Source organism: Tachyglossus aculeatus, chromosome 2, assembly GCF_015852505.1.
Source record: "Tachyglossus aculeatus isolate mTacAcu1 chromosome 2, mTacAcu1.pri, whole genome shotgun sequence".
NCBI lineage: Eukaryota > Metazoa > Chordata > Mammalia > Monotremata > Tachyglossidae > Tachyglossus > Tachyglossus aculeatus.
In genome coordinates this window covers 100,184,706-100,210,097 of record NC_052067.1, presented here as the reverse complement: position 1 = coordinate 100,210,097, position 25,392 = coordinate 100,184,706, and the positions used below count along the sequence as shown (strand labels likewise).

Genomic DNA, 25,392 nt, shown 5'->3' with positions numbered 1-25,392 from the left:
GGCAATGGTAAACCACTTCCAGGTTTTTACCAAGAAAACTCTCTGGATACACTACAGAAAGATTGCAGGTGGAGGTGGAGTGTTCTGGGAGAGATGTGTCCATGCGTCACTATGGGTCAGAGACGACGTGACAGATTAAGACAATACAAGATGTCCTGTATGTTCAAAGGGGACAGATCTGACATTGAAATCCTGCCCATGCATGCAGGTGGGGCTGATGGGCAGTAATCACTCCCCTCCACACAGGCTAACTCTTCCCCCAGAGCCTACATCTTTATTTTTGTTAAGCATGTCTTAGGTGCCAAGAACTGAGGAAGACAGACATTTATGAGGTAGAACACAGTCCCGATCCCTTATAGGGCTCACAGTCTAAGTAGAAGAATTGAATCCCTCATTTACAGATGAAGAAACTGAGGCCCAGAGAAGTTAAGTGACTGGTCCAAGATCACCCAGCTGGCAGGGGGCAAAACTGGGACTAGAACCCAGATCCTCTGAATCCCAGGCCCCTGCTGTTTCCACTGGGCTACACTGTTTATTGTCATATTTGTTAAGTGCTTACTGTGTACCAAGCACTGTACTAAGTACTGGGGTTGATACCATATAAGTAGATTGGACCCTGAGCCCAAAGTCTAAGAGGAAGGGATAATGCATATTGAATCCTCATTGTACAGATGAGGCAACTGAGGCACAGTGAAGTTAAGTGACTTGCCTAAAGTTACACAGCAGACAAGTGGTGAAGCCAGGATTAGAACTAAAGTCCTCTGACTGGTTGGCCCGTGCACTTTCCACTTCGCACTCTCCATGGTTAACTGCTATTATTATCTTGATAAAATGCAAACAGTCCTAATCAGAAAAGGGAAGGGCAGGAAATCGTCAGGCTATAACCTCCCACTAATTTTCAACTGCCTGTGCTAACAAAGAGAGACAGAGAGAGAAAGAGACAATGAGAAAGACAGAGATATGGAGACAGAAACAGAGGGATGGAGAGAGAGATGCACAGAGAGAGAGACAGAGGGAGGGAGATGCAGATAGAGGGAGAGAGGCACAGAGAGGGAGGCAAAGAGAGAGAGGGAAAGGCTAATTCATTCATTCATTCATTCAATCGTATTTATTGAGCACTTACTGTGTGCAGAGCACTGTACTAAGTGCTTGGGAAGTACAAGTCGGCAACATCTAGAGACAGTCCCTACCCAACAACGGGCTCACAGTCTAGAAGAGGGAGACAGACAACAAAACAAAACATGTGGACAGGTGTCAAGTCTCTTACTACATACTACTCCTCTCTGGGTCTCAGACCTAGCCTCCCTGACTGGCCTCTCTTTTCACCTAGCTGGCTAGAAGGACCTCCAGGTCATCCTGTCCATCCTCCTGTCTCAGAACCACACACAAACACCCCTCAACACATCCTTAGCAATGCTAACTTCTCTCACACATCTGAGTGGCCCCCCACCTTCTCCAATGGTTAGTCCATCCCTTCCAGGTAAGGAGTAGTAATAATAACAATACTGGAATAATAACAATAATGGAAAAGTGATCACGGTGTAGAGTGGGGCAGTGGGTTCTAGCTGGTCGGGGCTGAGCTCATACATCTGGAGCGAACTGGAACTGGTACAGTGATGATGAGCTCAAAGCTGGTGATCATTTTTTTATGATGTTTGTTAAGCACTTACTATGTGCCAGGCACTTTTCTAAGTGCTGGGGTAGATACAAGATAATCAGGTTGGACACAGTCCCTGTCCCACATGGGACTCACACCCTTAATCCCCATTTTACAGATGAGGGAACTGAGGCACAGAGAGGTGAAGGGACTTGCCCAAAGTCACACGGCAGACAAGTGGTAGATCAGGATTAGAACCCAGATCCTTCTCCTAGGCCTGTGCTCTATCCACTAGGCTGTGCTGCTTCCCCAGCGAAAACAATGTAACACACTTAATATTAACAATCCTTTCCTTTTTAAGCACAATTTATGTTCTGGACAAACCCTGTTAGGGAAAACTCATGCTCATCATCATCATCATCATCAATCGTATTTATTGAGCGCTTACTATGTGCAGAGCACTGTACTAAGCTCTTGGGAAGTACAAATTGGCAACATTTAGAGACAGTCCCTACCCAACAGTGGGCTCACAGTCTAAAAGGGGGAGACAGACAACAAAACCAAACATACTAACAAAATAAAATAAATAGAATAGATATGTACAAATAAATTAAATAAATAAATAGAGTAAAAAAATATGTACAAACATATATACATATATACAGGTGCTGTGGGGAAGGGAGGGAGGTAAGATGGGGGGATGGAGAGGGGAACGAGGGGGAGAGGAAGGAAGGGGCTCAGTCTGGGAAGGCCTCCTGGAGGAGGTGAGCTCTCAGCAGGGCCTTGAAGGGAGGAAGAGAGCTAGCTTGGCGGATGGGGAGAGGGAGGGCATTCCAGGCCCGGGGGATGACGTGGGCCGGGGGTCGATGGCGGGACAGGCGAGAGCGAGGTACGGTGAGGAGATCAGCGGTGGAGGAGCGGAGGGTGCAGACTGGGCTGGAGAAGGAGAGAAGGGAGGTGAGGTAGGAGGGGGCGAGGTGATGGACAGCCTTGAAGCCCAGGGTGAGGAGTTTCTGCCTGACGCGCAGATTGATTGGTAGCCACTGGAGATTTTTGAGGAGGGGAGTGATATGCCCAGAGCGTTTCTGGACAAAGATAATCCGGGCAGCAGCATGAAGTATGGATTGAAGTGGAGAGAGACACGAGGATGGGAGATCAGAGATGCTCCTTTTTGCACATCTTACCTAAAACCATGCATGTGCACATATGTTTCTCCTGATATCACATTATGATCTACCTAGATAAATATCTGTGTATAATCCACCCTCTCATAGTTGAAGGCCTGTTTGCCTTTTAAGCAGATTTATCCAATTCATTGATTAACAAGATGCTTCCACTGGAGTTTTGGTTATTGTAACAGTATTCATCACACACAGAACATTCATTCTTTCATTCAATCAATTGTATTTATTGAGCACTTACTGTGTGCAGAGCACTGTACTAAGCACTTGGGAAGTACAAGGCAACATATAGAGACGGTCCCTACCCAACAACGGGCTCACAGAAGGGGGAGACAGACAACAAAACAAAACATGCAGACAGGTGTCAAAATCATCAGAACACATGGAATTAAAGCTCTGTGCACATCATTAACGAAATAAATAGAATAGTAAATATGTACACGTAAAATAGAGTAATAAATCTGTACAAATATATGCAAGTGCTGTGGGGAGGGGAAGGAGGTAGGGCGGGGGGAATGGGGAGGAGGAGAAGAACACTGCACTAAGTACTGGGGAAGAATATCTAGGTGGGAATTAGTCATGGTTCCTGTCCCTCAGGGGTCTCACAATCTAAAAATAAAAAGAGGGGAAGGGGACTGGCAAGGGATTCTTAAGGAGAGTTGAAACAAAACGCTGAGACAATATAAAAACAAAAATAAAGCTCGGTAAGGTGACTGCAACGTCCAGCCCCAGCTAGGCAGGGAGCAGGTGAATCTGGGTTTCCATGGCTTCTGTTTACACTTCTGAGGAGCAGCAACAACGACTGTCCAGGGTGACATATGGTTTGAGGAAGAAACTGACTTTCCTGGAGGCCCCTGACAGAGTAACCCTGCCTTCTTCCTGCTGCTCTTCAGCCTTTCCCTCCCAACGCCCCCTCCTTCCTTCCTCTCTCCAGATTCCACATCTCCCAAGGACGATTCCATTGTCATTTTCTGATCTGCCCTGATGGACGGATATGTGTGTGTGTGTGTGTGTGTGTGTGTGTGTGTGTCCTTCCCTTGACTTTCCCATCATTGTAAACAACAACACCATCCTCCCTTCTCACAAGTCCTAAACATCGACATTATCCTCCACTCATCTCTCTCATTCAACTCGCACATATAAATCTGTCACGAAATCCTATCAGTTCAACATTCACAACATCTCTAGAATCCACCCTTTCCTCTCCATCCAAACTTCTGTCATGCCAATTTGGGTACCTGTATCCCACCTAGACTACTACTTCAGACTCCTCGCTGACCTCCCTGACTCCTATCCCTATCTCTCCCCTCTTCCCCTCCCCTCTCCCCTCTGCAGTCTGGATCATTTTTCTGAAAAACCGTACGGTCCATATCTCCCCAGTCAATCAATCAATCAGATGTACTTATCAAGCACTTTCTGTGCACCGAGCACAGCACTAAGCACTTGGGAGAGTACAATATAACAAAATAACAGACACATCCCCTCCCCATAGTGAGCTTACAGTCTAGGGGAGACAGACATTAATATAAATAAATAAATTACAGATATGTACGTAAGTGCTGTGGGGCTGGGAAGGGGGGTGAATAAAGGGAACAAGCCAGGATGGTGCAGAAGAGAGTGGAGGAAAAGGAAATGAGGACTTAAGTAAAACCTCTTGGAGGAGATATGCCTATCATAAGGCTTTGAAGGTGGTGAAGGAATTGCCCTCGAAGACCACCAATGGTTGTCCATCCATCTCAGCATCAGAAAGAAACTTCTTACTATCAGCCTTAAGGCACTCAATCAGCACTCCCCCTCCTACCTTCAGTGATTTCCTACTACAACCCAGCCCTCACACTTTGCTCCTCTATTGAGGGCTTACTTTGTGTAGCGCACTGTACTAAACATTTGGAAAAGTACAGTGCAATAGTCTGGGAAGACACCATCTCTGCCCTCAAGAAGCTTGCAGTCTATGGGAGGAAGCAGACAGTAAAATAGATTACAGATATGGGAAATGGGAGAGTGTAAGGATGTGTACATAAGTGCCTTGGGGGGCTGGGGTGAGTATCAAAGTGCTTCTCACTTTGCTGTGAGAAGCAGCGTGGCTCAGTGGAAAGAGCACAGGCTTTGGCGTCAGAGGTCATGGGTTCAAATCCCAGCTCCACCACTTGTCAGCTGTGTGACTTTGGGCAAGTCACTTCACTTCTCTGTGCCTCAGTTACCTCATCTGTAAAATGGGGATTAAGACTGTGAATCCCATGCGGGTCAGGGACTGTGTCCAACCCAATTTTCTTGTACCCACCCCAATGCTTAGTATAGTTCTTGGAACATAGTAAGTGCTTAACAAATACCGTTATTATTATGAATGAATGGTGGACACTCAGTTACCCTAACAGCTGCTGCATGGAGAATGGGAAGGGATGATTCATTCATTCATTCAATCATATTTATTGAATGCTTACTGTGTGAAGAGCACTGTACTAAGCGCTTGGGAAGTACAAATTGGCAACATATGGAGACGGTCCCTAACCAACAACGGGCTCACAGTCTAGAAGGGGGAGACAGACAACAAAACAAAACATGTAGACAGGAGTCAAGTCTTCAGAACAAATGGACTTAAAGGTAGATGCACATCATTAACAAAATAAATAGAATAGTAAATATGTACAAGTAAAATAGGGTAATAAATCTGTACAAACATATATACAGGTGCTGGGAGGCGGGGGGAAGGAGGTAGGGCAGGGGGGATGGGGAAGAGGAGAGGAAAAAGGGGGCTCAAACTGGCAGATGGGCAGACCGACACATTACAATCCAGAAAGGAGCAGTACTTCCTGGGCAGAGTTGGTCAATCAATCAGATAATAATAATAATGGTATTTGTTAAGTGCTTACTATGTCCCAGGCCTTGTTATTTATTGAGCACTATTTTAAGCCCTTGGTAGAGCCGCAGAAGTTGCCTAAGGGTCGTGAGACCAGATAGGAGAAATGAGACGGCCTCCTGTCACTCAAAAGGCCACAAAACAGCACCAACAAAGGACAGTCTGTGTGCCTTTTAGACTGTGAGCCCACTGTTGGGTAGGGACTGTCTCTATATGTTGCCAACTTGTACTTCCCAAGCGCTTAGTACAGTGCTCTGCACACAGTAAGCACTCAATAAATGCAGTTGATTGATTGATTGATTGATTGATTGCATGCATGGTGTGGTTGGTACTGTGGACACTTCATTGTCTTTTCATTCACACTCACACCCACAGGCCAACTTCACAGTCAGTGTTGCCTCTCCTGAAGGGACAGAATCCAGAATATGCAAATCTCCAAATCTGCTCCTTCCCCTTGAAACCAAACTGCCACTCCCCTGGTCCAGACACTTGACATATCCCAACCCAACTACTACAGCTGGCCTCCCTGCCTCTAGTCTCTGCTCTCTTAGCTCCATAATTCATTCTGCCGCCCGGATCGTTTTCCTAAAACATTGCGTTTCACATCTTCCCACTCCTCTAAAACCTTCAAACGTTATCAATTCCGCACCACATCAAGCAGAAATTCCTAACAGTTGGTTTTAATACATTCAATCAGTTCTCTTCCCCTACCTATTCTCGTTCATCTCCCACTACATCCCAGCTCACGTCCTTCATTCCTCTCATGACACTTACTCACAGTACCTCATTCTCATCATTCATTCATTCAGTCATATTTATTGAGCGCTTACTGTATGCAGAGCATTGTACTAAGTGCTTAGTACTCTCAGCACTCATTCTCATCACTCTCAACACTCCAATCTTTTTTGCTCACAGTCTTCATACTCCCTGGAACTCCCTCCCCTTTTCATGTTACAGCTCCTCCTCCCTGATTACTCTGTCATCTCCTATTTCTCTCCCAACTGCCACTTCAGTGCTTCCGTGTCACCTAAGCACTTGGGTACACACACTTCACTCTATCCCCATTGTACCTCTCTGCATATCTTTGCACTCTATTGCAAATTACTCTCTGTCTGTCTCCCCTGCTAGAGCATAAGCTTCTTAAGCGCTTAGTACAGTGCTCTGCACACAGTAAGCACTCAATAAATACGATTGATTGATTAAAGGCAAGGATCATGTCTACTACTCTTTATGGACAAATAATGTATCTACCAACTCTGCTGCATTATACTCTCCTAACCTCTTAGTGCAGTGATCTACACATAGTAAGTGCATGAAAAAAACCATCGAATGACTGATGGATTGCTAACTCTATTACACCCTCTCCATCACTTAGTGCAATGCTCTGCACACAGTAGGCGGTCAATAAATACCATTCATTGACTGATTGATTTTTAATTCTATTATACTCTTCCCAACACCAAGTACTATCCCCTGCATACAGTAAGCGCCCAATAAATATCATTGATTGACTGATTGATTAGAGAAGCAGCGTGGCTCAGTGAAAAGAGCAGGGGCTTGGAAGCCAGAGGTCAGGGGTTCTAATCCTGCTCTGCCACATGTAAGCTGAGTGACTTTGGGCAAGTCACTTAACTTCTCTGGGCCTCATTTCCCTCATCTGTAAAATGGGGATTAAGACTGTGAGCCCCACGTGGGACAACCTGATCACCTTGTATTCCCCCCCCCAGAGCTCAGAACAGTGCTTCGCACATAATAAGCGCTTAACAAATGCCATCATTAATTAATTAATTGATTGATTAGTAACTCTATTATACTCTCCCCGGCACTAAGTACTATCCCCTGCATACAGTAAGCACCCACTTGATTGACTGATTGATTAGAGAAGCAGCATGGCTCAGAGGAAAGAGCACGGGCTTGGGAGGCAGAGGTCATTAGTAAAGTGCTCTGCACACAAAAAGCGCTCAATCAATCAATCAATCAATCAATCGTATTTATTGAGCGCTTACGGTGTGCAGAGCACTGTACTAAGCACTTGGGAAGTACAAGTTGGCAACATATACAGTCCCTACCCAAAAGTGGGCTCACAGTCTAGGAGGGGGAGACAGAGAACAAAACCAAACATATTAACAAAATAAAATAAATAGAATAGATATGTACAAGTAAAATAAATAAATAAATAGAGTAATAAATATGTACATGAATGAATACGATGCACTGGTTGATCTCTAACTCTAATATACTCTCCCAAGCATTAGTAAAGTGCTCTGCACACAGAAAATGTTCAATAAATACTGTTGAATGATTGACTGGTTCTTAGAATCAATTAGTGGGAAAGTTTGCAAATTGAATGTGTGTGACTATGTGTATGTATGTGTGGGCATACGGAAATATGCTTGAGTGAGGGTGACTGAGAGGCTGCCCTTTGGGTACAGAGAGGTTGCACCTGAGGCGGAGATTTTATCAGTGTGTGTGTGGGTGTGACTGATCAAACTGATGCAAGGTGGACAGTACATTCCCTTCTGCACTGTGTGTTGCTGTACAGACTGCCCCGTGCTGCACTATTGCATCTGTTCATTCATTCATTCGATCGTATTTATTGAGCACTTACTGTGTGCAGTGCGCTGTACTAAGGGCTTGGGAGACTACACTATAACAATCACTAGACACATTCCCTGCCCACAGCGAGCTTTGTTAAAATTGCTGGTGCTGTTTTCATTTCACCCTCTTGCTGTCTCAGTTTTCCCCGAGCCTCTGTTCTAAAGCAGTGGCCCCATTTCAGATTGTTGTACCTGTCCGTTACTGCTGTCTCCCAACTGGCCCCATTTTGGCCACTTTGTCTGATGGGTGGGTCCACACTGCCCATACCTAAAATCCCAACCACACCAACCCCTTTTCCTCAGCACTTGTTGGCAAATCATTTCTTATATAAATGGGTAAATTGAATGTCTTCCCCATTCAGTGGTCATCTGTGGCTAGGAGAGGCGCCTGACGTGCTGTGGCCCTTGATCTCCATGGTATGCCAGGTCCATATCTGTGCACCCTGGGATTTTTTTTATAATAATGGTATTAATAATAATGATGGTATTTGTTAAGTGCTTACTATGTGCCAAGCGCTGTTCTAAGCGCTGGGGGAGATACAAGATAATCAGGTTGTCCCACGTGGGGCTCACAGTCTTAGTCCTCATTTTACAGATGAGGTAACTGAAGCACAGAGAAGTTAAGTGACCTGCACAGGGTCACACAGCTAAGTGGTGGAGTCAGGATTAGAACCCACGACCTCTGACTCCCAAGCCTATGCTCTTTCCATTAAGCCACGCTGCTTCCGTAGATACAAGATCATGAGACTGTCCCAGGTGGAGCTGACAGTCTTAATCCCCATTTTACAGTTGAGGAAACTGAGGTGCCTACTGTGTGCAGGGCACTGTACTAAGCACTTAAGAGGATACAATAGGACAGCAACAAGATTTAAAGACTCGGTCCCTGCTCCCTGGAAAAGGGCATATCTGGGATCGATCGATCCATCGATGACATTTATAATAATAATAAATGATGGTATTTGTTAAGAGTTTACTCTGTGCCAACCACTGTTCTAAACTCTGGGGTAGATAGAAGGTCATCAGGTGGGGCTCACAGTCTCCATCCCCATTACACAGAAGAGGAAACTGAGGAGCTTACTGTGTGTGGAGCACTGTACTAAGCACTTAGGAGAGTACACTAGGACAGCAACAAGACTTGAAGACTTTGTTCCTGCTTCCTGGAGAAGGGCAGACCAGGGATTGATTAATCAATCGATGGCATTTATAATAATAATAATGATAGTATTTGTTAAGGGCTTACTCTCTGCCAACCACTTTTCTAATCGTTGGGGTAGATAGAAGGTCTCCAGGTTGTCCCAGGTGGGGCTCAAGGTCTTAATTCCCATTTCACAGAAGATGGAATGGAGGAGCTTACCATGTGTGGATCCCTGTATTAAGTGTTTATGAGAGAACAATGGGACAGCAACGAGACTCCAAGTTTGGGTCTCTGCTCCCTGGAGATGGGCAGACCAGGGATCAATTGATTCCCCCTTCTAGAATGTGAAACCATTATTGGGCTCTATATGTTGCCATCTTGTACTTCCCAAGCACTTAGTACAGTGCCCTGCACACAGTAAGTGCTCAATAAATACAATTGAATGAATGAATGAATGAACCCATCGATGGCATTTGTAATAATAATAATGATAATAATGGTACTCCTCATCCTGGGCCTCAAGGCTGTCCATCACCTTGCCCCCTCCTACCTCACCTTCCTTCTCTCCTTCTACAGCCCAGCCCACACCCTCTGCTCCTCCGCCACTAATCTCCTCACCGTACCTCGTTCTCGCCTGTCCCGCCATCGACCCCCGGCCCACGTCCTCCCCCGGGCCTGGAATGCCCTCCCTCTGCCCATCCTCCAAGATAGCTCTCTTCCTCCCTTCAAGGCCCTGCTGAGAGCTCACCTCCTCCAGGAGGCCTTCCCAGACTGAGCCCCTTCCTTCCTCTCCCCCTCGTCCCCCTCTCCATCCCCCCCATGTTACCTCCTTCCCTTCCCCACAGCACCTGTATATATGTTTGTACATATTTATTACTCTATTTATTTATTTATTTATTTATTTATTTTACTTGTACTTAGCTATTCTATTTATTTTATTTTGTTAGTATATTTGGTTTTGTTCTCTGTCTCCCCCTTTTAGACTGTGAGCCCACTGTTGGGTAGGGACTGTCTCTATATGTTGCCAATTTGTACTTCCCAAGCGCTTAGTACAGTGCTCTGCACATAGTAAGCGCTCAATAAATACGATTGATGATGATGATATTTGTTAAGGGCTTACTCTGTGCCAAGCACTGTTCTAAGTGCTAGGATAGATAGAAGGTCACCTAGGTTGTCCTAGGTGGGGCTCACAGCTGCTTCTCACAGAGAAGCAGCATGGCTCAGTGGAAAGAGCCCGGGCTTTGGAGTCAGAGGTCATGGGTTCAAATCCCGGCTCTGCCACTTATCAGCTGTGTGACCTTGGGCAAGTCACTTAACTTCCCTGGGCCTCAGTTCCCTCATCTGTAAAATGAGGATGAAGACTATGAGCCCCACGTGGGACAACCTAATCACCTTGTAAACTCCCCAGCGCTTAGAACAGTGCTTTGCACATAGTAAGCACTTAACAAATGCCATCATCATTATTATTATTATTAATCCCCTTCTCGCAGAAGAGGGAACGGATGCACTTACTGTGTGCGGAGGCCTGTACTAAGCGCTTAGGAGAGAACAGTGGGATAGAATAGATAGGCAGGCCCTGGATGGCCAGGACAAGCCGGGCACAGGCCTCAATGTGGGGGTTCAGGGGTGGAGGGGAGCAGGCTGGCCAGCGGGCTGGGGTCGGGGTACTCACTGCTCGGCCTGCAGGCTCTGGTCCTTGGCCAAGTAGTTGGAGGGCACGTAGCCCTGGCGCTGCAGACCCGGGTCGGCTCCGCTGTGGCCCAGGAGGCGTGCCAGCCACCAGCCTGGGTGCGACCTGTCCAGGACCTGCAGCCGGGCACCGGCCACGAAGCTCAGGTCCTCGGCTGTGCGAGCCTGGTAGTCAAACAGGGCCACGAAGAAGCCACCCGGCTGGGGCAGCGGGTCGGACAGCGGGTCGGGCAGCGGGTCGGGCAATGTGGGCAGCGGGCGGCAGGCGACTGGGTTGTCGATGCCATGGGGCTTGTGGGCGACACCGTCCCGGAGTCCCTCGTCCTCTGGGCAGAACCAGGCCAAGCAGGGCCGCAGGAAGGAGAGCGGCCACGGGCAGCGCCCTGGGCATGGACAGGTCCCAGCACCAGTGGCACCCATGGCCACACGACCAGGCCCGACCTAACCCTGCGCCCTGGACCCTAAGCCCTACACTCTGTGCCCTGCGCTCTGCACCCTGTTCCTTGTGCTCTGCACCCTACACCCTGCACCTTTAATCCTTCACCCTGCACCCTGCACACAGCACCTTGAGCCCTGCGCTCTACTCCTGGCCCCCTGAGCCCTGCTCTCTTCGCTCTGCACACTGCGCCCGGAGCCCTGCACACCCTGTGAAGCCAGAGGGGGTCCGTTGAGGCCAGCCCAGCCCAGTGCAACCCAGCCCAGCCCAGCCAGGAGTGGCCAGTCCTGTGGGAGGGGACCCCGGGGGGCTCGGCTCAGAGGGGCGCCCTGTCCCCCGTGGCCTCCCTCATCACTCCGGCCCGGGACCCCGGGGGACGGGCTCCCCTCGCCCTCGCCCTCTGCCCGGCTGTCCGTCCGTCCTGCTTTCCTCCCTGCTGTCCGTCCTGCTGTCCGCCCTGCTGTCCGTCAGTCCTGCTGTCCACCCTGCTGTCCGTCCTGTTGTCCGTCAGTCCTGCTGTCCGTCCTGCTGCCAGTCCTGCTGTCCTCCCTGCTGTCCGTCCTGCTGTCCGGCAGCCCTGTTGTCCACCCTGCTGTCCCTCTTGCTGCCAGTCCTGCTGTCCGTCCTGCAGTCCGTCCTGCAGTCCTCCCTGCTGTCCGTCCTTCTGTCCGCCCTGCTGTCCGTCCGTCCTCCTTCCTTCTCTCTCCCTAATGAATAACCCAGCCGGCAGGACCGGCCTGGGGTGGCCAACATCCTCAGCTCCCTCCCTCCAGACTCCAATATTTTTCTCCAGCTTCCTGGTTCCCTTTTGTCTCCCTTCCGCCTGGGATTCCCGGTCACCCCGCCCCTCCCTTTCCCCCCCTCACTCCCCTCCAGCCCCAGGTGACCGGCCCCGGGCTGAACCGAGGGGACCTCAGCCCTTAAAAACTGGTGATTCTCTCTGTACTTCCAAACCCCTCTGAGAGTCCACCTTCTGAGCCCCCAAGCTGGGCAATTCCGAAACCGGACAGGACAGTTATTCTAGGGGAGGAACAGCTCCATTCTTCGGGAGAGGTCCCGAACCCAATGAAGAGGTCGTGGCTATTGTTGTGCTGTAGATAATAATGATAATGGCATTTGTTAAGCACTTACTAGGGGCCAAGCCCTGTTCTAAGCACTGGGGTAGATACAAGGTAATCAGGTTGTCCCTCGTGGAGCTCACAGTCTTAATCCCCATTTTACAGATGAAGGAAATGAGGCCCAGAGAAGTGAAGTGATTTGTCCGAGGTCATACAGCAGACAAGTGGTGGAGCCGGGATTAGAACCCATGTCCTCTGACTCCCAAGCCCCTGCTGTTGCCACTAAGCCACAGGGCTTCCCCAGCAGACCTGATCAGGGCAATGCGTTGCCCAAAGGAAGAAACACAAAGTGCAGAGATTGCGGGCCTGGAGAAAGCAGAGGTCACAGGTCACCTGCCACTCTGGGGAGAGACCCCAGCCGGAGAATGTCCCCATGCCAGAACCAGAGGGGCCAAAATCTCTTTTGCCATTTCCAGGGACAAACCCCAGTGACCACAGAACATTCCTGGCCCCTGGCCAGTGGATCTGACAGGAGCTTTGGGAATGGGGAAATGAACCTTTCTTGCTTTCTGTCTGTGCCCTGTCTGATCGGGCTCAAGCCAGAACCGTTTCTAAAGTTCTCTCTAGCCTGGGAGCCCCAGGAGTTTCTGTACTCCCTGTTTAATCCCCCTCACACTTCCTTTCTATGTGGAAATCATCAACTCTCCAAGCAAAGATTTCCCAATCCTTAGCCAGAGCCAATGCAGCCTCCTAGGAACTTCTCCGAGTGTCACCGGTGGGCTTGGAAAATCAATCAATCAATGGTACTTATTGCCCACTCGATGTGTGCAGAGCAACGCAGTGAGTGCTTGGGAGAGTACGAAAGAGTAATTAGATACCATCCCTGACCTCAAGGAGTTTATGGTCTAAAAGGTTATAGGAGTGTGGTTATAGGAAAGGGATGGCTTAGGCAAGCAGCCGCATTTCCCCAGGAAGACAACTTCCTGGCCCCATAAACTGGACTACAAGTGGGAACAGGACAGCCCTGCAGAAACCAGCTCCTCCATTTGTCTCCTGTGACCTTGGGCAATTCACTTTACTTCTCTGGGCCTCAGTTACCTCATCTGTAAAATGGGGATTAAGACTGTGAGCCCCACATAGGACAACCTGATTAGCTGGTATCTCCCCCAGTGCTTAGAACAGTGCTTGACGCATAGTAAGCGCTTAACAAATACTGTCATCATTACTAACAAATTCCATAATTATTATTATTTTTCAGGCTTGCAGAGTGTGGGACTAGATGTGGGACTAGCAATATAGAGGCGTAGCTGATGTCTGGGAATGGGAGGCAGAGTCCTCCGCCCCCTCCAGCCCCAAATCTGGCCTGCATCTTCCCCACCCCTCCCCAAGAATCAAAGGGGCAGAGGGAGAGACCAGAGTGGCAAGTGGGCTCCTACAGGGGCTGGCAATTGAGAGCAGGGGTGAATCCCATTCCCGGTGGGGAGTGCATAAATTTGGGAGTGAGAGTTGAGCTACCTAGGGCCAGTCACTTAACTTTTCTGTTCCTCAGTTACCTCATCTGTAAAATGGGCATTAAGACTCCAAGTCCCAGTGTCCAAACTGATTAGCTTGTGTCTACACCAGCACTTTAAATAGTGCCTGATACTTGGTAAGCACTTAACGAACATTAAGTCCTCTAGACTGTAAACCCACTGTGAGCAGGGACAATGTCTGTTTATTGTTGTACTCTCCCAAGAGCTTAGTACAGTGCTCTGCACACAGTAAGTGCTCATTAAATACAACTGAATGAATGAAAACCCCTGGAAGAAACCCCAGCTCCTGAGATCCAGGCCCTCCGGGCTCTTCCTCTTTACCTGTCTCAGCCCTCCTTTCCTCTTCTCCCACTCCCTTCTACCTTGCTCTGACTTGGTCCCTTTTTGCATCCCCTCTCCCAGCCACACAGCACTTTGGTACATATCTGCAACGTTTATTTATATTCACGTCTGTCTCCCCCTCTAGACTGTAAGCTCATTGTGGGCAGGAACTGTGTCTGTTTATTGTTATATTGCACTCCCCCAAGTACAGTGCTCTCCACACAGTAAGAGCTTAATAAATACAATTGAATTAATTAATTAATTAATCTCAGCACTGTCCTCCATTTCATTCATTCAATCGTATTTATTGAGCGCTTACTGTGTGCAGATCACTGTACTAAGCACTTGGGAAGTACAAGTCAGCAACATATAGAGACAGTCCCTACCCAACAACAGGCTCACATTTGGGCCTCTGTGGAGCTGGAGAACAGTTAGCCAGATTCCTGCTGAAGAAAATGAGTATCACCCCTGGGCACCGAAACCCACAGGTGAGTCGCAGGGAGTGACTTGCCCAACCTGTTTTGCCCTTTTAATTATTTTATTGCCCAGGTTGGACTGCCAGGCCTCTGGGCATCCTGCATCCACACCCACCTGGGGCCTGAGCCAAGAGCTGGAGTGAAGAAAGTGTCCTAAGAACAGACCCACCATCCTCAGTGCCTCTGGGCCGGTAGCCAGCCTGAAACCAATCCTCCCACAACCCGCCAGCAAACTGGAACAGACTCCAGAGAACTCTTTTGCTACTTCAAACCTCCACACTAGGTCTCTTTCCAGCTTGAAATGGCTCCTTGAAAATCCCACTTGCTTGTTGTATGACCTTGGGCAAGTCACTTCATTCCTGTGTGCCTCAGTTACCTCATCCATTAAATGGGGTTTAAGACCGTGAGCCCCATGTGGGACATGGACTGTATCCAACCTGATGGAGAAGCAGCGTGGCTCACTGAAAAGAGCACGGGCTTTGGAGTCAGAGGTCATGGGTTCAAATCCCAGCTCCGCCAACTGTCAGCTGTGTGACTTTGGGCAAGTCACTTAACTTCTCTGTGCCTCAGTTACCTCATCTGTAAAATGGGGATTGACTGTGAGCCCCCTGTAGGACAACCTGATCACCTTGTAACCTCCCCAGCACTTAGAACAGAGCTTTGCACATAGTAAGTGCTTAATTAATGCTATTATTATTGTTATTATTATCTACTCCAGTGCTTAGAACAGTGCCCGGGACATAGTAGGAGCTTAACAAATACCATATTAAAGAAAAAAAAAACTTGTTTGCATTGGTGGTGAAGTTTGTACTTAGCCTACCGTAGGTGCAATCATTGCAAAGGTGATGGTAGTAATTGTGATATTTGTTAAGTGCTTATTATGTGCCAGACATCGTACTAAGCTCTGAGGTGGATACAAGCAAATGAGGTTGGTTGGAGTCCCCGTCCCACTTGGGGCTCACAGTCTTAATCCCCATTTTACAGACGAGGTCACTGAGGCTCAGAGAACTGAAGCAATTTGCCCACGGCCACACAGCAGACAAGTGGCGGAGTTGGAATTAGAACCCATGGCCTTCTAACTCCTAGGCCCGTGCCCTATCCACTACACCATGCTGCTTCCGCTTAATAAAGTTACAGCCTAAGTGGACTTCACTTTTCCCAAGGGAAAAGTTACCTAAGTATACTAAGATTTAAGGGAAATCTTACCTGTTGGTTAAATTCAAAAGCAGCCCAAATTTTCTCGGTTTCTTGCCTTCCTCTGTAGGTGTGTGGATCGTTGTAAGTTTCTCCAGGGTAGGAATAAGTCTTGTATCTTTTCATTCATCCATTCAATCGTATTTATTGAGTGCTTACTGTGTGCAGAGCCCTGTATTAAATGCAAGACACGGCTCTCTCTGCTGGGCTCCCAAAAACCTATTGGGATGATGCTTTGAGGGGTCAGCCCCAGAAGAACAGAAATTAAGTGTGAAATCCTCCCCAATTACTTTGTCTTCTGCTACTACTACCACCAACACCACTGTCACCATGGATTAGAGCATTGTTTTCATTTAACAGGCTATGAGCATTCATTCATTCAATCATTTATTGAGCGCTTACTGTGTGCAGAACCCTGGACTAAGTGCTTGGGAGAGTGCAATACAACAATAAACAGACACATACCCTGCCCACTAGGAGCTTACAATCGGCGGGGGGTGGGGTGGGGAACAGACATTAATATAAATAAATTACAGATTCTGAGCACCATCAGAAATCCTAGAGACTGTCATTCGGAAGTAGCTCTATGCAGATGACTGCACCCCAGAGGCACACACCCATGAATCAATCAATCAATCATATTTATTGAGCACTTACTGTGGGCAGAGCACTGTGCTAAGCTCTTAGGAGAGTACAACACAACAGAGTTGGTAGACACATTCCTTGCCACAATCCGTCACCAAAACCTGCCAGTCTCACCTCCGCAACATTGCCAAGATCCACCCTTTCCTCTCCATCCAAACTGCTACCCTGCTGGTTCAAGCTCTCATCCTATCCTGACTGGATTACTACATCAGCCTCCTCTCCGATCTCCCATCCTCCTGTCTCTTCCCACTTCAATCCATACTTCACGCTGCTGCCCAGGTCATCTTTGTGCAGAGATGCTCTGGGCATGTTACTCCCCTCCTAAAAAATCTCCAGTGGCTACCAATCAACCTACGCATCAGGCAAAAACTCCTCACGCTCGGCTTCAAGGCTCTCCATCACCTTGCCCCCTCCTACCTCACCTCCCTTCTCTCCTTCTACAGCCCACCCAGCACCCTCTGCTCCTCTGCCACCAATCTCCTCACCGTGCCTCATTCTCACCTGTCCCACCATCGACCCCCGGCCCACATCCTCCCCCTGGCCTGGAATGCCCTCCCTCTGCACATCCGCCAAGCTAGCTCTCTTCCTCCCTTCAAAACCCTACTGAGAGCTCACCTCCTCCAGGAGGCCTTCCCAGACTGAGCCCCCTCCTCCCCCTCCCCATCCCCCCGCCTTACCTCCTTCCCCTCCCCACAGCTCCTGCATATATGTATATATGTTTGTACATATTTATTACTCTATTTATTTATTTCATTTGTACATATTTATTCTATTTATTTTATTTTGTTAATATGCTTTGTTTTGTTGTCTGTCTCCCCCTTCTAGACTGTGAGCCTGCTGTTGGGTAGGGACCATCTCTATATGTTGCCCACTTGTACTTCCCAAGTGCTTACTACAGTGCTCTGCACACAGTAAGCACCCAATAAATATGATTGAATGAATGAACGAGGGGAAACAGTGTGTCATAGTAGGTAGAGCCCAAGCCTGGGAGTCAGAAGGTCTTGGGTTCTGATCCCAACTCGGCCACTTGTCTGTTGGGTGATCTTGGGAGAGTCATTTTACTTCTCTGTACCTCAGTGAGCTCATCTGTAAAATGGGGATTGAGACTGTAAACCCCATGTGGGACAGGGAATGTCCAAACTGACTTGCTTTTCATCCAAACCGGAACCTAGTACAGTTTCTGGCACATAGTAAGTGATTAACAAATACCATAATTATTAAACACTTAGTACAGTGTTTAATTGAGCACACACAGTAAGCGCTCAATAAATACGATTGAATGAACGAGCTTACAGTCTAGGGGGAAGATAGATATTAATATAAATAAATTACAGCAATATACATAAGAACTGTGGGACTGAGGGACTGGTAAATACCAAGTGCCCAAAAGTCACAGGTCTAAGTGCAGAGTGGATGCAGGAGGGAGAGCAAGTCAGGGAAAAGAGGGCTTAATTGGGGAAGGCTTCTTGGAGGAGATGCGACCTTAATAAGCTTTGAAGGTGGGGACAGTGGCAGGCTGGTATATGTGGAGAAGGAGGGAGTTCCAGGCCAGAGGGAGGATGTGGAAAAGGGAGACTGAGACACAGTGAATAAGCTGGAGCTCAAGGAGCAAAGTGTGTGGGCTGGGCCGTAAGCAGATCAGGTAAGCTAGGGGAGGGCGAGCTGATTGAGTGCTCTAATGCAGATTATAAGAAGAGAGCAGATGGCTATAAACTACTTTGCAGAGTCAGGTCAGGACTAAAGGATAACAATAATAATAATAATGGCATTTATTAAGCACTTACTATGTGCAAAGCACTGTTCTAAGCACTGGAGGGGTTACAAGGTGATCAGGTTGTCCCAAAGGGGACTCACAGTCTTCATCCCCATTTTATAGATGAGGGAACTGAGGCACAGAGAAGTGAAGTGACTTGCCCAAAGTCACACAGCTGACAATTGGCAGAGTCGGGAGGTGAATCCATGATCAGGATGGCACCAGGCAGAAATAAACAAGGTTACAATCTGCCTGTCCCAGGAAGACCCCTTCACAAAGAGCTTCATTGACAACAAGGGACAAACACCATCACATAATTTTATTCTCTAGGCACCACACAGTCCAGTGATTCATCCATGGATTTTATTCAGTGGTATCGAACATCTACCACATACAAAGCACTGTAATAGGAAGAGTCTTGTCTTAGGCTGTGGAGTCGTCTACGACCCATAGCTACTCCATGGACACACCTCTCCCAGAATGCCCACCTCCATCTGCCATCATTCTGGTTGTATCTCCATAGAATTTTCTTGGTATAACTATGGAAGTGTTTTATCATTGCCTTCTTTCACACAGTCAACTTGAATCTCTTCCCTTGACTCTCTCCCATGCTGCTGCTGCCAAGGACAGGTGAGTTGTGACTTGTTGCAGATTGCGTTCCACTCACTAAGCCACTGGCCAACCTAAAAATGCAATGGGTATGGCTCTGCTTGACTCTCCCTCCCATAGCCAAGACCGATAGAGTACTGGAAGCTCTCTAGGTGCAATCCTGAGAGGAGAATAGGAAGAGTAGCATGAAGGATACCAATTAGACACACTCCCTGACCCGCAGCAGGCTCACAATCCAAAAGGCTGATGTCATGAGCCCCCAGTTCATACCAACCAGGATCTTCCTGGACTGGGGGAGCCTCTGTGACACGTAGTAGAAGTCAAGCCACACCTCTGATCACCAAGGTTATTGTGAAAAGTTTTTTATTTAATTTTTACCAACGTTCAAGGGAGTGACATATACATACACTCACTCACTCCACCTCCCCAAAAGGTCCAATATCAGTCAGTTGTCAAAGGAGCCCATTCTGCCAATGCTTCTTCTTTTTCTGCTGCTTTCTGCTGCCTTCAAGTGCTGCTCTTCTGCTGCTCTCCAGCGTGCTCCTGTGCCTCCACGCTATCTCCAGATGCCCCTGTGCATGCTTCAAAGGGACTGCCTTTATAGAGAAGCAGCATGGCTCAGTGGAAAGAACACAGGCTTTTGAGTCAGTGGTCATGGGTTCAAATCCCTGCTCTGCCAATTGTCAGCTGTGTGACTTTGGGCAAGCCACTTAACTTCTCTCTGCCTCAGTTACCTCATCTGTAAAATGGGGATTGACTGTGTGCCCCCCGTGGGACAACCTGATCACCTTGTAGTCTCCCCAGCGCTCAGAACAGTACTTTGCACATAGTAAGCACTTAATAAATGCCACCATTATTATTATTATTATCTGCCTTAGGCATGGCAGCTAGGACTCTACGTGGCGGTCATTGATTGGTCCGGGCCTGTTACCAGGTAGAACAGGGAGCGAAGACCCTGCCTCCCTCCAAGCCCACCCCACACAGGCCCACAAACACCTGCCTCAGGTAGAGCCCATCAGTGCCTTTGCAAAGTCTCTTCCTTGTTGTTGTTCACGGGATCTCAGTCAGTCACTAAAGAGGCAGTTTATTGTGGGCTCATCTCATCTGGGAGGTTAGCAACATGAGGAAAGATGAAATATGTAAGGGGGAAACTATGTACAAACACAAGGACAGCGACAAACACCGAATAAGAGTCTCCAGAACGTGGCCTGTGAAGGAGACGTTTTCATAGTCCTCATTGTTCATGCTCAGGCAGAGCTGTCCTTCATTAATTCAATCATATTTATTGAGCACTTACTGCTTACAAAGCACTATATTAAGCACTTGGGAGAGTTCAAAATAGCAACAGACACATTTCCTGCCCACAACAAACTTACAGTCTAGAGACGAGCTTGTGCTGAGCTCAGTAGTCTAGACAGCCACAGACGCAGTGTTCCTAACCAACTAAAGTTCGCAAAGGCCACACTCTTCCCTCTTAGGTCTCTCCTCATCCTGCTGTGGTAAGTCAGATAATAATAATTATAGTATTGGTTAAGAGCTTACTAAGTGCCCAGCACTGTTCTAAGCACTGGCATAGATACAAGATAATTGGGTTGGACGAAGTCCCTGTCCCACATAATAATAATAATGATGGCATTTATTAAGCGCTTACTATGTGCAAAGCACCATTCTAAGCTCTGGGGAGGTTACAAGGTAATCAGGTTGTCCCACGTGGGGCTCACAGTCTTAATCCCCATTTTACAGATGAGGTAACTGAGGCACAGAGAAGTGAAGTGACTTGCCCAAAGTCACACAGCTGACAATTGGCGGAGCCAGGGTTTGAACCCATGACACCTGACTCCAAAGCCCGTGCTCTTCTCCACTGAGCCACGCTGCTCACAGTCTTAATCCCCATTTTACAGATGAGGGAACTGAGGGCCAGAGAAGTAAAGTGACTTGCCCGAGGTCACCCAGCCGACAAGTGGTGGAGCTGGGATTAGAACTCATCACCCAGGCCTGTGCTCTATCCACTAGGCCAAGAAATCAGTTTCCTGTGGTGGCAGTGGGGTGGATGTGATAAATCCTGGGCTGGGTGTTTGTCTCCATGGTCTGGAGGGGCAGGGCAGCAGAAACCTCACGGGAGGAAGTAATAGTAGTAGCAATAACAGTAATGACAGTGCTCTGCACACAGTAAGCGCTCAATAAATACGATTGAAGAATGAATGAATGAATAATGAGAATAATAGTATTTATTAAGTACTTACTGAGTGCAGAGTAATAATAACAATTGTAGCATTTGTTAAGCACTTACTATGTGCCAATCACTGTACTGAGGGCTGGGTTAGATACAAGATAATCATTCCCATATGTAACTCACAGTCTAAGTAGGAGAGAGAACAGGTATTGAGTCCCTGTTTTTCAGATAGAAATGGAGGCGCAAAGAAGTTAAGAGACTTGCTCAGGGTCACACGTCTGACAAGTGGTGGGACAGGGATTGGAATGCAGGTCCTCTTACTCCCAGGTCTGTGCTTTTTCCACAAGGCCATGCTGGTTCACAATGTAGTGTACCAAGCGCTGGGAAAGAATACTAAGTGTTGGGTAGATAGAAGATAATCAGGTTGGCTGAGGTCTATGTCCTACATGGGGCTCACGGTCTTGGTCCCCATTTTACAGATGAGATAACCTAGGCCTAGAGACGTGAAGTGACCTACCCAAAGTCACATATCAGACAAGTGACAGAGCCAGGATTAGAACCCAGTTCCTCTGACTCGCAGGCCAGTGCTCTTTCCATTAAGCTAATTTCGCTAATCCCCTCACTGTGCCTCTCCACCGTCGACCCCCGGCCCACGTCATCCCCCGGGCCTGGAATGCCCTCCCTCCCAACATCTGCCAAGCTAGCTCTCTTCCTCCCTTCAAGGCCCTACTGAGAGCTCACCTCCTCCAGGAGGCCTTCCCAGACTGAGCCCCCTCCTTCCTCTCCCCTTTGTCCCCCTCTCCATCCCCTCGTCTTACCTCCTTCCCTTCCCCACAGCACTTGTATATATGTATATATGTTTGTACATATTTATTACTCTATTTATTTTACTTGTACATATCTATTCTATTTATTTTATTTTGTTAATATGTTTGTTTTTGTTCTCTGTCTCCCCCTTCTCGACTGTGAGCCCACTGTTGGGTAGGGACTGTCTCTATGTGTTGCCAACTTGTACTTCCCAAGCGCTTAGTACAGTGCTCTGCACACAGTAAGCGCTCAATAAATACGATTGATTAAGCCACACTTCTCCATGGTATTGTCCAAAACCCACAACAGACACCACATCTGCTTTATTCCTTTGTTGTCAAATGCCACATCAAATAGCAGGACAGGATCACAAACAGTAGTCCAGAAGGGGCACTCATCTCCTATCACTCAAGCTATGCACTCTCCATTACAGTTTCTCTGGGTTGGACTCATGAGAAAAGAGGACTATGGGGTGTGCACAAACAGCTGCTGGATGGGAGCTGAAATTGGGAAACCAAAAAAATAAAAAATAAAACAAGTGGGCCAGGAGAAGTCTCAGACCAGGGGGCACCATAGCTGTTAATAATAATAATAATAATGATGGCATTTGTTAAGCGCTTACTATGTGCAAAGCACTGTTCTAAGCGCTGGGGGAATACAAGGTGATCAGGTTGTTCCACGTGGGGCTCACAGTCTTAATCCTTATTTTACAGATGTGGGAACTGAGGCTCAGAGAAGTTAAATGACTTGCCTAAGGTCACACAGCAGACATGTGGTGGAGCTGGGATTCGAACCCATGACCTCTGACTCCAAAGCCCGTGCTCTTTCCACTGAGCCAGAGCACTGGCACTGCCAGACCAGCATGACACATGGCAATTTTGGAAGCTGCAGAATGTGAGTGTGTGTGTGTGTGTGTGTGTGTGTGTGTGTGTGTGTGTTTGAGAGTGTGAGTCCCACAATGACTCCTTCAGAAACACACACATGAGTAAATGTTGTTTTCCTCAAGTGTGATGATGTGTGCATTTGTGTGTGTGTGTGTGCCTGTGTTACAGAGTGTGAATCCCACGCCAACCCTTTCAAGCATACACACACACTCACGAGCAAGTGGTGTTTTCTTCAAGCCTGAAGATGTGTGGGTGTGGGGGTGTGGGTAGGTGTGTTATCGAGTATGGGTCCCACACTGACTCTTTCAGAAACACACACACTCATGGGTAAGTGGTATTTTCTTCAAGCCTGAAGATGTGTGTGAGTGTTTGTGTGTAGGTGTAGGGAAAATAAAAATACTGTGAATATCTCCAACTATTCGGTGCCTTGAGGGGTTTGGAGACCAGAACACCAGGGTTCGGTACTAAGTCAACTGCCTTTGTGTATGTGTGTGTGTGCCTGTGTTACAGAGTGTGAATCCCACGCCGACTCTTTCAAACACACACACACACACACACTCATGAGAAAACATCCACATCGAGGCCTCCACTTCCTCTGGGAGAATGGGGCGGGTTGTGGGTAGGGGCTGGATGTGCTGGATGGATGGAGTGGTCCCCGATGCCCTTCCTGCCTCGCTGGGGAAAGACTGAGAAACTCCAGCAGGGAACAGCTCTGTGCTTCCCCTTTAAGTTCGGGATTATCTTGCCTTTCTTCCAGCCAGTGCTGCCCGGCCCAGTCCGGCCCAGTGCTATTTATTCAGCAGATAAAGCACAACATAAGCCTCATTACAGAAGACCCCGGGAGTAGGTCATGCACATACCAAATGAGGAAGAGAATGATTTTAGATTTTATTATCATTATTCTGATCACTCTGGTATTTACTAGGCACTCACTGTGTGCCAAGCACTGCATTGAGCCCTGGGGTTTTCCCCATTCCATAATTGAGGAAGCTGAAGCTCACAGGCATGCAAGTGGTCAGTGGTAGAGCTGGCACTCGAACCCAAGACAGGAGAAGCAGCATAGCCTAGTGGATAGAGCATGGGTCTGTGGTCAGAAGGACCTGGGTTCTAATTGCGGCTCCACCATTTGTCTGCTGTGTGACCTTGGGCAAGTCACTTCACTTCTCTGTGCCTCAGTTCCCTCATCACTAAAAAGAGGATTAAGACTGTGAGCCCTACGTGGGACAGGGACTGTGTCCAACCTGATTTGCTTGCATTTACTCCAGCTCTACTCCTGGCTCTGCCACTTGTCTGCTATTTGACCTTGGGCAAATCACTTCACTTCTCTGTGTTTCAGTTACCTCATCTGTAAAATGGGGATGGAGACTGTGAGTCCTACAAGGGACAGGGACAGTGTCCAACTCGATTTGCTTGTATCTACCCCAGTGCTTAGTACAGTGCCTGTCACATAGCAAGTTCTTAACAAATACAATTATGATGATGATGATGATGACTAGAGAAAGATCACGGCAGACACTGCTAGGGGCAGAGGAAATATCCCAATTCCCTTTCCATCCACCTGCCCTGGGGCAGGGTCATGACTGATCCAGGCAGGGGCAGACCCCCCACAACTAGACGGTGAGCTCGTTGTGGGCAGGGATTGTCACTCTTTATTGTTGTGTTGTACTTTCCCAAGTGCTTAGTACAGTGCTCTGCACACAATAAGCGCTCAATAAATACGACTGAATGAATGGATGGCTGTCAACGCTGATCCTCAACTTCTGAACCTCCATGGGCCCTGGGGGGCTCGCCTACAGCTTCTGGAGCCTGTCTATCCCCTCAGCACGGTGTCTAGGAGTGGGTAGCAGTGAGCATGAAGGGAATGTACGTGTGACTGAGAGGGAGTGTGACTCCTTAAGTGTGCCACTATGATTGTGTGAGTGTTTGAGTGTTTGTGTAAGACTGGCAATGGGTGTTCCTATTGATGGGCGGGTGGGTGACTGTGAATATCTCTGTGTGTGTGTGTGTGTGTGTGTGTGTGTGTGTGTGTGTGTGTGTGTGTGAGTTAATGTATGTCTATGCCTATGTGTGGACATGACAGAATTTGTTAGTGTGTATTTGTGTCTATGAGTATGTGTGCATCAGTGCATATCCATGAGTGTGTGTGTGTGTGTGTGTGTGTGTGTGTGTGTGTGTGTGTGTGTGTGTGTGTGTAACGTGGTCTAGAAGGACCTGGGGTCTAATCCTGGCTCAGCCACTTGTCTGCTGTGTAACCTTGGGCAAGTCACTTCAGTTACCTCATCTGTTAGGGTGGGGATTAAGACCGTGAGCCCCCCATGGGACAACCTGATCACCTTGTGACCTCCCCAGCGCTTAGAACAGTGCTTTGCACATAGTAAGCCTTAATAAATGCCATTATTATTATTCTTATTATTCTCTGAGCCTCAGTTCCCTCATCTGTAAAATGGG

At 47.9% G+C, this 25,392-nt stretch overlaps 1 protein-coding gene across 1 annotated transcript in view; it reads right to left on the bottom strand.

Annotated features, from left to right (window-relative positions):
• Nucleotides 1-11,476, bottom strand: part of FRK (fyn related Src family tyrosine kinase) — a 48,067-nt gene extending 36,591 nt beyond the window's left edge. The window contains exon 1 of the mRNA XM_038762770.1: nucleotides 11,040-11,476. Coding sequence (XP_038618698.1) covers nucleotides 11,040-11,476 — 437 coding nt within the window. The remainder of the gene's footprint in view (nucleotides 1-11,039) is intronic.
• Between the last annotated feature and the right edge of the window lie 13,916 nt (nucleotides 11,477-25,392).